Source organism: Lichenostomus cassidix, chromosome 2, assembly GCF_008360975.1.
Source record: "Lichenostomus cassidix isolate B80296 chromosome 2, HeHo_3.0, whole genome shotgun sequence".
NCBI lineage: Eukaryota > Metazoa > Chordata > Aves > Passeriformes > Meliphagidae > Lichenostomus > Lichenostomus cassidix.
The window spans coordinates 9179969-9194806 of NC_139482.1; the positions used below are offsets into that span (position 1 = coordinate 9179969).

The 14838-nt window shown below is 36.0% G+C and overlaps 1 protein-coding gene across 1 annotated transcript in view; it reads right to left on the minus strand.

The window, feature by feature from the left end:
* Positions 1-14838, minus strand: part of NCAPG2 (non-SMC condensin II complex subunit G2) — a 42748-nt gene that overhangs the window by 13248 nt on the left and 14662 nt on the right. The window contains exons 10-19 of the mRNA XM_085050287.1: positions 13664-13759; positions 9290-9415; positions 8241-8420; positions 7069-7221; positions 5206-5428; positions 3880-4001; positions 3206-3379; positions 955-1025; positions 576-729; positions 238-411 (exon numbers count right to left, since the gene is read on the minus strand). Coding sequence (XP_084906413.1) covers positions 238-411; positions 576-729; positions 955-1025; positions 3206-3379; positions 3880-4001; positions 5206-5428; positions 7069-7221; positions 8241-8420; positions 9290-9415; positions 13664-13759 — 1473 coding nt within the window. The remainder of the gene's footprint in view (positions 1-237; positions 412-575; positions 730-954; positions 1026-3205; positions 3380-3879; positions 4002-5205; positions 5429-7068; positions 7222-8240; positions 8421-9289; positions 9416-13663; positions 13760-14838) is intronic.

Below are 14838 nucleotides of genomic sequence, written 5' to 3' on the forward strand. Positions count from 1 at the left end.
TGAGACATTTAAAACTGAGAAGCTGGTTAAAATCTGCCATCTATAAACAATTCTGAAATACTACAATTCTAGTTTAGAGTATTTGAAGTACAAATCAAAAGAAAAACCTTTTTACAAAGGGAGAGGGGAATCATGAATCTCATTTATTTGTTCTTGCATGCCTTTAGTTTGACTCAAGGAATACATGACCTTAAGCACTTATTTTATAAGCACCATTTATGATAAGAAGAAAACTACCTTTGCAGCACCAAGGATTTTCAAAAGCTTCTTCAGTTTCTTTTTAGGAACAGAAAGGAGGCAGCCACGATTGACAGGACGAGTCAATAAATACTCAATGTACTTGACTGCTAAGCCTGGCTTTGATTCCTGTGTTACATGGATACGCACTCGACGTCCAGATGTTTTAGTATTCTAAATAGAAAGGAAGCACAAAATCAGTACAATCCTCTTCTATCTGACTTTAGAACTGATCTCAAAGCAGAATAATATGGCATTAAAAAGTCTTATTCTATTAAACAAAAAAAAAAAAAGCAATCTGGCATGTCCTTAATTCCCTGACATATGCATATGCACACCTTTGTTGGGGTTAGTGTGTCAGACAGCCAATCACAGGCTAATTCCATAATGTGCCCCACTTGACCCCAGCGACACAGGCAGTCAATCAGGGTAGAATATTTGCTTTGGTCAGCTCCACTGTCAATATTTCTGAGTCTGGAAATCACACCACAGCTTAAAAGAAAACAAACAAAAAGACAAAGAGATGCATTAACTTTACACCCATAAGTGTAGAAAAGTCAAAAAAAAACCCCAATTAGTATAATAAAAACAGGATTCACCAATGTCTTAGACTTGAACATCATGGATTTTACTAAATTATCACACTTTTTTAGTGGCTTAATTTATCCAAATGGGCATTTAAAAATCAAATTGTGAAAAATGAACACAGAATAGTACCTGAATGTAGGAATAGCAGCAGGGGGCATAAAGGATGCCAGAATAACCAATGGACTTGTGCAACGCTCATCCTAGGATAAAAGAATTACACTGCATGATGCAAATGTACAGGTCTACACATGCAAGCAAAACTAAAGAGAGTACTGAAAAAGTATGATCAAATTTTCTCAGATTAAGAATTAACCTTTTTCACTACAAATGGATCTGAAAGAAGCTCAAAACAATATGTGCTCTGCAATCTGAAATGCCTGATTCTGATTCTTGGAGGTCAAAGATCGATTATCGTATTCTTCAGCTTTCTGACAAACTGCCAGAATAACTACCATGAACAGTCAGCTTTTTTCCAGCAGTACCTAATGTTTAGTTGCACAACCACAACACCATCTAACTCCTCTCAAGTAACCAGTGCCTTAAATGAATATTCATTCACATCTCAAACTTATTGAGAAGACTCTAAAGAAAAGGGACCTTATACAACAATGGTAATGTTTAATGCACTATTATTCATTTCAGCATGTCATAGTACATGGTCTAGGCCACAACATGATCTCTCACAGGTTATATAGAAACCAATCTATGTTGAGAACTCTTCAAAAATGGTTTATCTCTATGTCCAAGCTTCACAAAATTATCACCTACTTAGTTATTCCAAGATCTAAAACCCTCTTTAAAGCTCATATTTTTAAAAGAAGTTTTAAAATATATTTGTAGCTTTTTTCAGACAGGCTGCTTCAGCCTTTTAGGAACTAAGCCTCTGATGACAGGTCCTTTTGGATCCAAGCTGCTTACTCCCTGTAAGAATATCAAAATCAAAGTGGTTGCTTGCTAAAGCTGGATATCTTGTCTGTTCACCAGACCCTTTCAGAAGTCATGCTGCATCCTCTACCAAAAAAGATTTGGAACATTTTTTGCAACTTCCAAATGCCTTCAAGGTAGAGAGCTTTGGGTGTATCTGTGCTGCAGAATATTACGTTGCAATGAACTGCTTTTCAGTCCCTGATTATCTAAAGCAAAGTTGCAGTGGAACAGCCAACATAATTCAGGATACTTCACCATAAAAGCCATCAACTAAAAAAAAAATCCAGTAGATAATCCTTCTAAATGCACTACGGGTGCAGCAGCCACTATTGGCCACTCTCATGATGGCATCCTCCCTGAGAACAACACTAAACAATTGGAGCAAGGAGACTGAAAATTTGAAAATTACTGATTTTAATTGACTATATTAAACCAAAGCAATAAATAAATGCCTCAACAGTTCATTAGAGAGTAGATTCAAATCAACAGAAACCTCAGAATCACAGAATGGTTTGGGGTTCGAAGGGACCTTAGAGATCATCTTGTTCCAACCCCCCTGCCATGGGCAGGGACACCTCCCACCAGACCAGGTTGTTTCAAGCCCCATCCAATCTGACCTTGAACACTGCCAGGGATGCAGCAGCCACAGCTTCTCTGGGCAACCTGGGCCAGTGTCTCACCACCCTCACAATAAAGAATTTCTTCCTAATATTTAATCTAAACCTACTTCCTTTTAGTTTGAGTCCATTCCCCCTTGTCCTGTCACTACATTCCCTTGTAAAAAGTCCCTCTCTGTCTTTCTTTCAGGCTCCCTCCAGGCACTGGAAGGCAGTCACTTAACTCCAAAGCCTGCTCTTTTCCAGGCTGAACAATCCCTATTCCTTTAGCCTTTCCCTTTAGGAGAGGTGCTCTGTCCCTCTAATCATCTTGGTGGCCATCCTTTGGACTCACTGCAGCAGGTCAGCAGGACAAGTTTGGCTTTCTGGGCTGCAAGTGCACCTTGCCAGCTCAGATTCAGTGAAAAAGGAGCCTCAGCAGCTTCAGCTGCTGCATCATAAGAAGTGGTGGTGGAAGAGTTTGAGGGGCAGTGGGTAGAAAAACATGTGGACTCTCATGAACACTGAGTATTCTGCAAAGGCACATTTGCATTTAATGTTTTCCAAAATTTCTAAAACATTCAAAAGAATAAAACCCTAGAAAAACCTTAGAAGGAGAGCAATTTGTTGCATAAGAATTTCTGAGCTGACTATTTTGATAATGGTTCATCAGTCAAACACTGCAGCTGGAGAACAGTTTCTACCCACTTGTGGGATTCCAAGAAACTTGCTGTTGTTTCTGGTTCATAGCAACGAGAAAGAATATTTAATGCCATAAAAGTAGATAAAAGACATGAAACATGAAAGCATCTGAAGAAAATACTAAGAAAACACAGGAAAATCTAGGCTTTCTTTACCTGAAATACTTTAAAATATTCAGGAAGTACAGCAGCAAACTTCCTGATGGCATAATCTTTGGCATCTTCATTGTGATTCAGTGCTTTGTGGATACTTCTCCATAGGATTACAGTGATCTGCAACAAACTGGCCATGCTGGCACCATCATTTACTGACAACACATTGTCCAAAACCTGAAATACAAACACTTAGATGATATTACCTATTACATTTTCAGATAGAAATTTCAGTTAAAATAAGGCTTTAAAAAACCACTGAAAAACCTTCTATTCACTTTACAAAGGCATTGTGGTTGCTGCAGAACATGATCTCCACAATTCAGTCTTACTCTCTCTCTGTAACTTCACATATCTTGCAATGGTAATTTTTTAAATAATTTAACTGCAAAACCAAACCAATTTATAATTAGTACTGGAATTAGGCAACTATTAATTGAAAATATTCCTTCTATCTTATAGATCTTCATATTCCTTCTATCTTATTCAAGCTACTTGACCAAATTTCTGCTATTGCAGAACATGAAAACCCAATAATGGCAGTTCTCCCCGTCCAACCCCACAGATGCCCAAGGGCTTTCCTTCAGACTTCTGTCATATCATTAACTGCCTATGTCTCAAATTAAGCACCACTGAAAAGAAGTTACCAGAATTTATCATAAAGTGGACTGTCTTACACTTGTGTTCTCCTTTTCACTTCCATCACCATCAGCCTCATCCCCACTATCCTGAAGTCTCTCTTTCATGGCTTTCTGGATGCAGGCATTCAAGCAGCGCCGAATGGTGAGCATCAATTTGGCTACATTTAAATAGAGTAAGAATAAATTAGACATTTACTATTTGCTAAGAATGTTGCCAATAAACACTTCTAATTATAATGCTGGAAAGCCAGTATGAAAAAGTAGGCAACAGAACCAGAAAGAACTAGGAAAAAAATGGAGAAAAATTCCTGGTAAAGGAAATGGAAAAAATGTGAACGTTTTATATCCTCAAATATGAAGAAGAAATGGCAACATTATAATAATGTTCTATAATTTTACTGTTAAAACAGTATACTAAAAAAGAAACCAAAAAATAACCACCACCTTATCAAATCAGAATCAGAGGAAGCTCCCATAACTCTTAAGTTTCATCTGGCATAGCTGTTAACTTAATGACCCATGTTCAAGAACACATTCCCTCCTATGTCAATTCCCATTCTTTGGAAAAGATGACATAGCTCAACCATTGCACTCCTGAACAAGCAGCTCAGCTCTAGAAAAACGGCTATGCTCACTCTGGAGGAAGAAGGACAAGCTGATTTTATAACAGTGATTTCATAACTACCTTATCAAGGTAATCAGATGAGAGGCAACAGTTTGGGCATTTCATCTAAGTCACTCCATGCTGACTACTTGTGTTTTACCGGAACTCCTCTGAAACAGAATTTTCCTGATTTTACTTGGTTCAATAGCACTTTTCTAAAAGCAGTGACATTCTGTGCAGTACATGCCCTTTTCACTGAAACCTTTGAAGCAGGACTTCTAGATTTTTTCTGAGTAACTTGAAAATACTGATCCACAAATCCCAGATACAGATTATCAGACGTAAATATTTTTTCAGCTACTATAGAATCTTTCACATGAAGATCTCAAATCACTTAAGGCACTGGGGTATTTTGCTACCCTATTTCTACATGAGAAATAGGCATCAACTGAGATAACTTTAAGGTGCATGCGAGGAGAAAGAGGAACAGAGGAACCAGGTACCACCATGGGCTGGAATTGTACAGTTCAGCATCTAAGGGCAGAAATGAAAAGCTTTGATCTCATTGTTGAAAAAGCCAATGACTTTGCCCCCAGTGCTTATTGCTAGTGTCAAGGATTTCAAAAACTATGGACTAGTATTATACTAAACCCAAAAAATCTAGCAACAATGTACCACTGTTACAGAAAAAAAAATGAAGAGCTTTTACATGGTGTGATATCAGTAATTCCAAAAGCTCACAAAGCTTTGTACTTTACCTATATTGGTAGGGGCAGTAAATTCATAAGCATATTGATAGAACTTCCTGGCTGCTGCTGGATTCATCTGGATCAGAGCCACACAGCGCTCACACCACACATCCTCAGGCTGGTTCGTGGGGAAGAAGGAGTTCAGCAGGAGGTTCACAATGCGCCGCGACACGGGCCGGGAATCTGCTTTGAGGCGAGACAGAAGGTGGTCCACGGGACAGATATTCCAGAACTTTTTAAAGAGAGAAAAAGATATTCAAAGGAGTTAAAAAAACATAAAGGAAAGAAAAATCACCTTCATTAAGTGATTTCCATGTCAATAGTCTAAACAACTATAAGAAACATTAACTAGGAAAACCACGAGCATTTTTTGTTTTTACCGAACACTAACATGTACCAGAGCTCAAATTCTGCTGCAATAATGTTATTTTGCTGTTCTGATGCATCTCTAAATCTCCTGGTATCTCTGACTCATTGGTATAATTGTGGTTCAAGTAACTCCAGTTCAATACACCTGCAATACTAATGCAATTCCACAGATACAGGGAAGAACTATTTACAAGGATATCACCCTAAAACACAGTTCTTTGTCATTATGTGCCATGTTTCATATTCTCCTTACAGGACAAAGTAGGACTAAGCTACTTACAAGTATTGTATACACCCTAAAAACCTGTATAGATCAACAGCCTTTCCAAAACCATCCCAAAGCTTACATTACTAAATACTGAATGCATCTCACTCTTAGCAGACCTCTAGTTTATTTGTAACACAATAATCAAAGGCTATGAAATTTAGAAGGACTAAACAGCTGTTATGCCAGCAGTAACACTACATTTGTAATTTCTGTAAGAAGATTCTGAATTAATTATGCTGTACAACTGCAGATTAAAACAAAAAAACCACAAAGATTTCTTAGCATTGAAAAATATTATTTTATTCTTGAGTAGCTATACTTACAGCAGCTAATCACCCTGTGAATTCAAACTATGGACATCCTATTAGAATTGCCATAAAAAGAAAGTCCTTGTAGTAAGTTTAAAGTGATCCCAGGACTTATCAGAGATACCTATTACTGTTTTTAAATCAATAGGAAGTTACTGAAAAACAACTAACACTTCCTAGGATTTTTCTTTATGTAAAGCCACTCTTTCCTTCCTGCCAAAAATCCCTGACATTGAGAATTATCTTTTTTCTCTGTCTTTAATGGCAACAAACTTAGAATAATTCACAAACCAAGTGACCTCAGCCATTCTTTGTATGGCTTCCCTTCTAGACCCTTCACCATCTTCACTGCCATCCCCTGGATGCTTTCTAATAGCTTTATGTTTTTATTAGGCTTAGCAAAAAACAAAAACATTATTAAATTAAAATATAAAATTTGAATTAGGAAACTATTAACAGTACAGATTGGAGCAAGAGCTCAAAGATGCTTTAATGCCTATTTTTGGATGGTATTGCCCTAAATAGGAGTCCAGAGGAGAACACAGAATGCATTCAAAATCACTATAAAAAGACACCAAACTCCCAAAGAATGTGCCCACAAAATACAGACATTATAGAAACAGGAGAATCAAAGCAAAAAAGCTGCTGGGTAAAGGTGTTAAGCATTTAAAAGGTAAAAGAGTCCTGCCCTGAGCTGGGCAGCTGAAGGAAGTGTGGCTGTAACCCACTGCTCTGCCCCACACATCCGCAGAGAGAACAAGGGCCCATGGAGCACTCAGGATACCACAAAGAGTATTACTACAAAAAAAGCAGGTGTTTCTTTCCTTTTAGAAATAATGGAGTAGTCTCAAAATGTACTACTTTTTTATTTTTTAATAAATGCCTTGATTTTGCCTCCTTGCTACTTATCAAGTGTCATGATCCCACCTTAGCAGCCTTGGTAGCCTTCACTTTCAGCAGCATCTCCACAAAAGCCACTCGTACTTTCTCGGAATTGTCATGAAGACTGTGTCTGGTTGCAGGCAGGAGCTGCTCCAGTAGTGGGTGACTTAGTTTGTTGTCCAAAATTATTGGCAGGCACTGAAAAACAATATCCAGAAAGAGTAGAGCTGAAAAATATGCAGCTAAAAGTTGTTGAAGAGGACCATGACACTTCTCAGGTTAAATTAAAGCAGGGACAGACACTGCATGCTTATCTTTCTTGTAATATTCTTTGGTAAAAACTGCTTTGATTATTTCAAATTTACAGTGAATTGCGTTCAGTGAACTCATTTCAGCTGAATCAGCTTCAGATCTACACTGAGATCAAGGTCTTGCCTCCTACCTGATAACACGCTGTACAACACCAGCTCTGTAAAGTATGCTGGTTTCAAATTAAAAGTACATCTATTTTTTCCAATTCAGTTTTAAATCAGCACTTTCTGCTTATCCAGTATAGCTCCCCCAAGAAGCAGCAGTGGCCCAAGTGAGGATTATCAGGATGATAGCTTCAATTTAAGGCTGAACTGACAGAGACACAAAATCTTCAAGTGAAAATGCTGCTTAGGGAGTTCATTTTTCTGTCCAAGCTATCAGTTATTTGTCACATGTCAGAAATATGTAGATGAACTAAATCTAACATACTGAGCAATGCATGGGAGAAGGCACCACCAGACAAACACTGTGGAATTATATCCATCCAAACCTCAGACACACAGAGTGGGGTATAAAATCCCATTTGTGCATGTCTTGGGATGCATTAAAGCCAGTGACACAGCAACATCCTGGAATCTGCCTACATATATTTTCAAGTCTAAGCATCATTTCTAATAGCTGAAGTAACTGAATTATCAGGTCCAAACAGTGTGTGTACAACTGGAAATGCAAAATGGTTGAGAGTCAGAAAGCAAATCAGTTACTATTTTAAAAGTCATTTGTGTATTCCAAACATGTGGCTTTTATGAAATGTGCAAAACCTCCATGTATTAGGAATTTATTGCCTAAGACATTTTGTAGAGCAAGCTATTTCCTTGACTTAAAGTGGTCCGTACTACAAACCTGTACATCAAGTAAAATACAGAAATGACAATCATGATTTTAAATTTAGAAAAACCATTTACTTTAAAAACAGAGCATCGAACATCAGCAGATGTTATATCACATGCCAGTTCTCCAGTTATTTTTTTTAGAAGATCAGCAAGAATTGTTGAAGGAATCATCTCCCAGTATTTGGATGTTATCTGAGTAACTCCAAGAATCCCTGTAGAGCGGACAACTGGATGAGTATCTTCTAAGAGACTCTAAAAAACACAGAAGAATAATACTGTGAGTATATGGATTACTGTGACTCTGCTGCTTTTTGACATGAACTTATCACAAGCAAAAAGCATTCCATTACCTTTTAATCATTATGAAAATTGTCATACAATAAAAGAAATGTAACATTAATAGTCCCTCAAGGCATTTTACTATTAAGAAAACAAGGAAATTTAAATCAGAAGCAAAATTAAGATAACTATTGGCCAACTTTTTTAAATGGACTTTAGAATTTTTTTTTAAATAAATCAAGTCCTGCATTTGTGATGTAATTAAGAATATTTAGACTTCTATTTATATGAGTCTACACTGATGACTATTCCTATGGAACAAAATAAAAACTTTGAAATTCATTCAGTTATCTGCTGTTTACTCAGGATTCCCCAAACATTTTCTTGTTGAAAATACTATGCCCATTCTCACCCACCTAGACTGGTAGGGAGATTTTTAGGTTATCTCCATTTTACTTAATTTCAGAAGTATGTAGCAATTCAGAACAAAATTTTCATTGAATGCTTCCATAGTAACTGTGAAGCTCTTCCTCCCCATAGGTTAAGTAAGGATCCAGATCCATTACTCATGCATTTAATCTTTTTCAAAAGCATCTCTCATTCACATATTCATGAATAACAAACAAAATATTTCCTTTTTAGTGTTTAAAATGGTGTGTAGCATCTGCAGAAAACATACGATAGAAATTTAAAATATTAGTTTACTTTTGTATTTTCTGCATCAGAGATATCTGTTTCCCCACAAATACTATCCAGAAGTTCCATAAATTTTAATTGCATCAACAAATTATTTGAGTTAGCTTTGACAGAATTTCCATTTTTAACACTGCATTAAAACTTACAAAAAGTTCTTCAAACTGTTTCTGAATTTCACTGTCCATCTCTTCAGCATTAAAACTGGGATCCCGAATAGGAAAAGCATCAACAAACAGAAATGCTGCATTTGCTCGAACTTCTGAGTTTCTGGCCTGTTACAATGGAGGAAAAAATATTTTTTCCATAAGGACAGACTGTTAATATCCAAAGGTGTATCCTGTCAAATACTGTTCTCCAAACATTTTTAGCAAGTTAATGTTTTTAATTAAGTAGATGGAAAAGATGAATTTATAAATGGATGGAAGAACTTGAAGTCACATACAAGTTTTAATGTTTTACCTGACATTTCTGCCCATTCAGTACAACCTGAGTTATTGTTACAATCAGCTTTCAAAGCATATCAACTTCAACAGCCCTGAAGAGTCACAGTCAGAATCCTTCTGCTTTCTGTAATGCTGAATAAATTAAAAGCAGTTGGAATTTCTCTTGGTGGCCTTAAAGCTCCTCTTCGGGACAGAAGAATATTGAATTCAATCAGATTGAAAGACTGAATTAATTAATTTGCCTGTCAAGAGACAGATGATTTACTTGAAAAGCTCAAGCCTATTTCCTCAAGAAAATAGTATTTAGTGTCTAAGTACCAGAAAGCCTGGAGAGGAATTTATCCAGCAAAAACATACTCAGTTTTGCATCTCTGCACATAAGTAATAGACCATGTTCTGAGCTCCAGGCAGCTCATCAAAAATCTATGGGAAGCCTCACAACATTTCACCATATTCAACAGTTTTCAGTGTACTCCACTATATATATTTTATTGGTTGTAGAGCCCCAAATGCAAAAAAACCCAAAAACAAACGGATATTTAGACATTCATTCAGTGAAAGACAATTGACCCTGTGGACTCTTAAAGGACAGAAAAGAGAGCAGGCAATGAAACAATGATGAAATTCAAGGCATCTCAAGGAGACAGCTTGAAATCTAACCATCAAGCTGCATTTTATTTATCAAAGCAGTTCAGTGATTTACAGCCTTTGCTGACTTCTCTTGGAAAGAAGGGAAGGAAGAATTTTGTCCAGATTTTGGGTCCAAGTTAAAACAAAGAAATATACACACATATGTATTTCAATATAACAAGCAAAATAGGCTTCATTTCAGCAGCAAGACACAAGACAGTTCAGGGAACCTCTGGACTATTCTAATAATCTAATTTTCTTCCTCCCTTGTCATAAAACACATTGAGATCAAAGGCAGGGAAAAGAAATGTGACAATAACCATTTGATATTTAGACTTAAATAAATGAATGACCAATAAATACAGAAAACCACAAAAGAAATGAGCAACAATTACTTCATTTATAACCTGTTTTGGATTTCTCCTCTTTGACCAATCCTGATATGGTGGAGTAGAACCATAACATTCCAAATTCAAGTCAACAAAATTAACAGCAATTCTAAATTGAATACTACAACAGCAAATAAAGCACATACATACATTCTTTAGTTAGGAATTTGTGTTTTCCTTTATTTATCATGGATGATGCAAACAGCTTAAAGATTAGAAGATCATAACTCTTAATTCTACCCTATAAAGCTATAGAAAATCCTTTAACTTTGACCTTGTCTATATTTAAGAATTAACACATAACAAGATAATATGTGAATTCAGGGTGAAATAACTCTTCTGCACTAACATTGCATGTGAAAATTAATTCAAATGTGTTTTTGTGCAATAACCTAGACCTTGTCTACCATAGCCATTCCAGAAAGTAAATTTCCATAAACTTTCTAAGTGCATTACACTGAATTCCATTAAGCTCACTTTTAAGCCTGAACTGAGTACCCACAGTTCAAATTCCTGTCTTTAATTAATTGGAATTTATCCCAAATGTATTTGCATATTCAGGCTTGTACAATGTCTTCACAGAGGTAGAACCTAAGACTTTAAATTCATAGCCTGTTTTAATCCACACTGACTTTTCCATGCCAGAGCCTGCAGTTATTTAAATGACTAATATTTCTTTACCTTTATGCTTGTACTATTCTGAGGAGCTTTCAGAATCTTTTTAAACAATATTTTAGGTTTTTTTCTTCACTTAATTTTCATAGCTTTCTTTTAAATTTTATCTGGTCTTAACAGGTTCTGAAATTCACTTGCAATTATTTAAAACACTGCTTCCCCAGGCCATGTTAGTTTAAATGCATGGGATGAAAAAAAAAAGAGTTCAAAAAGACAACCAAACACACTGCTTTAAAGGAGTTGCTTCCTTCAACAGCTTGAATTCCTGGAGGAGTGGTTCTTGACTTTTTCAGCTTGATAAGAAATTGCCTAATCACTACTTACCTCACACTAAATATCTATATTTTTATATCGATAGATCTTCTTATACTAACAACCAATCACTGCTCATCTCTTTTATGTTTGCATGACACTTGCTTTTCAAAATGAGAACATAAAAAAAGATGAAAAAGTTACATATGGGCTTATATTATAAAAACTTAAGGTTCCATAAGGGCTTATCAAATATGTGCTGGTGAAAGCCCCAACACAAGCTTGTGCGATCTAAGGATTTACAAAACAAGCAATTTAAGACGAAACAGAGGACTGTGCATTACAAATGTGCATTCTCAGTTTAAAGATTTCAGAGATGAAATCAAATAGCTCCAACATGAACAGTTCTGGAATTTATTGTATTCTTACAACTGAAGTATTTTTGCTTTCTGCAAGAAGGAGGAGTCAACAGGCCTTGTATGTTCTTTCTGTTTCATAACCAGCATTCTAGAACACTATTGGTTCTTCACTATATTAAATTAGGGATTTGGCTAAAATGGGAGCATCAAACTGGTTATCTAAAATTAAGCTGACATTTCAAGCTTTGGAGTAGAATCCGTAACAGTAAGGACAGTTATAAGCTTCCCTTCTTAGTTCTGTATCTGTATCTGAATCTACTGGTGATTCTGAGTCACAGTAACAGTTCAAAATGCCAAATACTTCATGCAGCACTCTAGGATTTGTTCTAGCAATGGAACTATTAGTGATGTGAAAATTATGAATAGCAGCTGTTAAAAATTTCAACCACTTCTGGAATCAGAAATTCTCCCACTCTCTTGCTGAAAAACAATCGTTAACCCATTCTTCCCACAAGACACACCTTCTGTTAAATTTCTCCAAATAAATGTATGCAGATTCCATAAGGTTTGACAGAATCTTCCTCCAAAGTACTCTAGTCTTACATTTGAGTCCTGGGCTTTGGAACGTGACTACAACCCTCCACTGAGAGATAGCAACTCCCTTAAGAATGGAATGCTGTATTTTGCTAACCTATCAAAAATCAATTTAAACCCCTATTCTTTTAGAGATAGAAATGCAGAAATTAAAGCAAGCTATGCTTTGTAGCTATTATTCTCTTGCACTAGGACATACATGTTTCATCCAGAAGGTTCTTTGTTTATTTTAGTTGTAAAGGGATGGGATCCAACCCTTACGTAAGACCAAACAAGATACTGAGTTAGCAATGACTCTGTTCATCTTCCCACTTCTATCACATGGTTCTGTTCAAACCAAGCAGCTCTCAGCTCCTTACTGTAACTCATAAAATCGACTGTAAACAACTTTTCACATTAATATTAAATACTTTCAACTTTGAGAATTTCAAAGACTTTTCTCAAGGCTAGAGAAGATACTGTATGACCAATCACTAAAGGATTTGACTGCACATGTATGCTCTCACTAACAGGGATTTCACAACCTCAGACAAAATAAAAGCTGCTACCAAAGAAAGAAGCGTGGTTCATCTTAATTACAGAGTGTAACTGAGCAGACAAACTGCAGTAGGTCTGCTTTAGTCTGTGCATGGAATCCACAGGAAGACATACACACACCTACCATAAAAAAACTAGAAGTAAGAAAATTCATTCCAAGTGCACATCCATGCCATGAATGTCTGCACACACAATCCAACTAGAACAGAAGCTTTTGTAAAGTAATACTCTAATATATTCATTGAGCTGTATTCTAAGGCTAGTAATTAATCAGAAGGTGAGATTAAACCATCCTCTGAACATTTCTGGCTTTGATCAATACAACAGTGATAATTCCCTAAAGATTTCCAAATTGAGAAGGTAAGAACACCAACTGCAATCCTGGAAAGCATTGTAGGGATCTGTAAACAAAACTGAATTATACATGCAAATGATAATAACAGATTAGAATATTATTGTGCATGCTATGCCTAATAACACCTCGCAAAGTTACTCAGCTACATCTGTGATGTTAAACAACTCATTTTGGTTTTTATAGCCATTTCATTTTAAAAGCAAATAATAAAAGGAGAAGATGTGGAAGGGACCCAAAATTTAATAGCTGAAGGAAGACAGTCCTATTTTCTGAAAAGGATAATTACCTTCAGTGATCTCCAGAGGATGGGCTGATACAATCTATAGAGCATTTCTTCAACTCCTTGACGAACTTTACTTTGTTTATGAAAATAAATCAGCATCTAAGAAAAAACAAATAAACCAGGCCCAAAAGCCATTTTAACAGTATTTTCTACATTCAGGAAAGGGTAAAGGGTTGTCTCATTTCATAATTATGTAAGACCACAGTTTTCATACTATGGAAATGATACAACTAAACATAATAATTGACCCTGTATTTTATTAGAAAGTCTCAAAAATAGTAAAATTAGGAAGAACTAATAAATATTATATTTCATAACTTTATACAGTCAATAAGCTTATATAAAGATTGACAATTATGAAAAATCGATGGCTAGAGAATTTCACAGCAACAACTCATTTTCTGTTACTGTAAAAAACTATTTTTAAAGTAATTGGCGGAAATACTTTGAAACCATGAAATTATCAACCACAGATAAATAAGCCTTTTCACTGTTAAGAACAAAGGAACTTTTTTTGGTAAGTGAAGTTATCCAAATACAAATCCACAAACATAAAACATTTTTTATGCATTGATGAAAAGCAAATATCAGCACTCTTTGGGACTTGAAACTGTGCTTAATTAGCTAAAAATCCTGTTATTTTTGTATCTGAATTATGCAGAAAAGAAAGTGAAAGACCAGAGCAGAATATGAGAAAGGACATAATGTAACTTGATATGAAGAATTCCTCTACTTGAAACACTGGTCAGTTTGAGCTGTGTTCTAAGGTTGGTAATTAATGAGAAAGGGAGACAAGATCATCCTCTGAACATTTCTGACCTTGATCAATAAAGCACTGATAATTCCCTAAAGATCTTGGAAAACAGAATACAAGATTACACAAAATTTGCAAAGAAGCTGACCCTCTAGTGGTCAGTTCAAATTTATTCCAAGACGCACTCCACTCACAGCCCAAAGACACATTTATTCACTGTCCTCTTTCAAGATCATAAGCCTCTGAGTCTGGAAAACAAGAAATGCCCTGTCAAAAGCCTATTCCATTGCTCAGGACTCACAGAACAAGGGAATCCTACAGCACTGAGAAATAAAACAGAACAAACCCCCTAAAAAACCAACCCCAAAAACCCAAACCAAAACAATATAGTATTGTAGACTGGTATGTCAAGCTACATATTGCA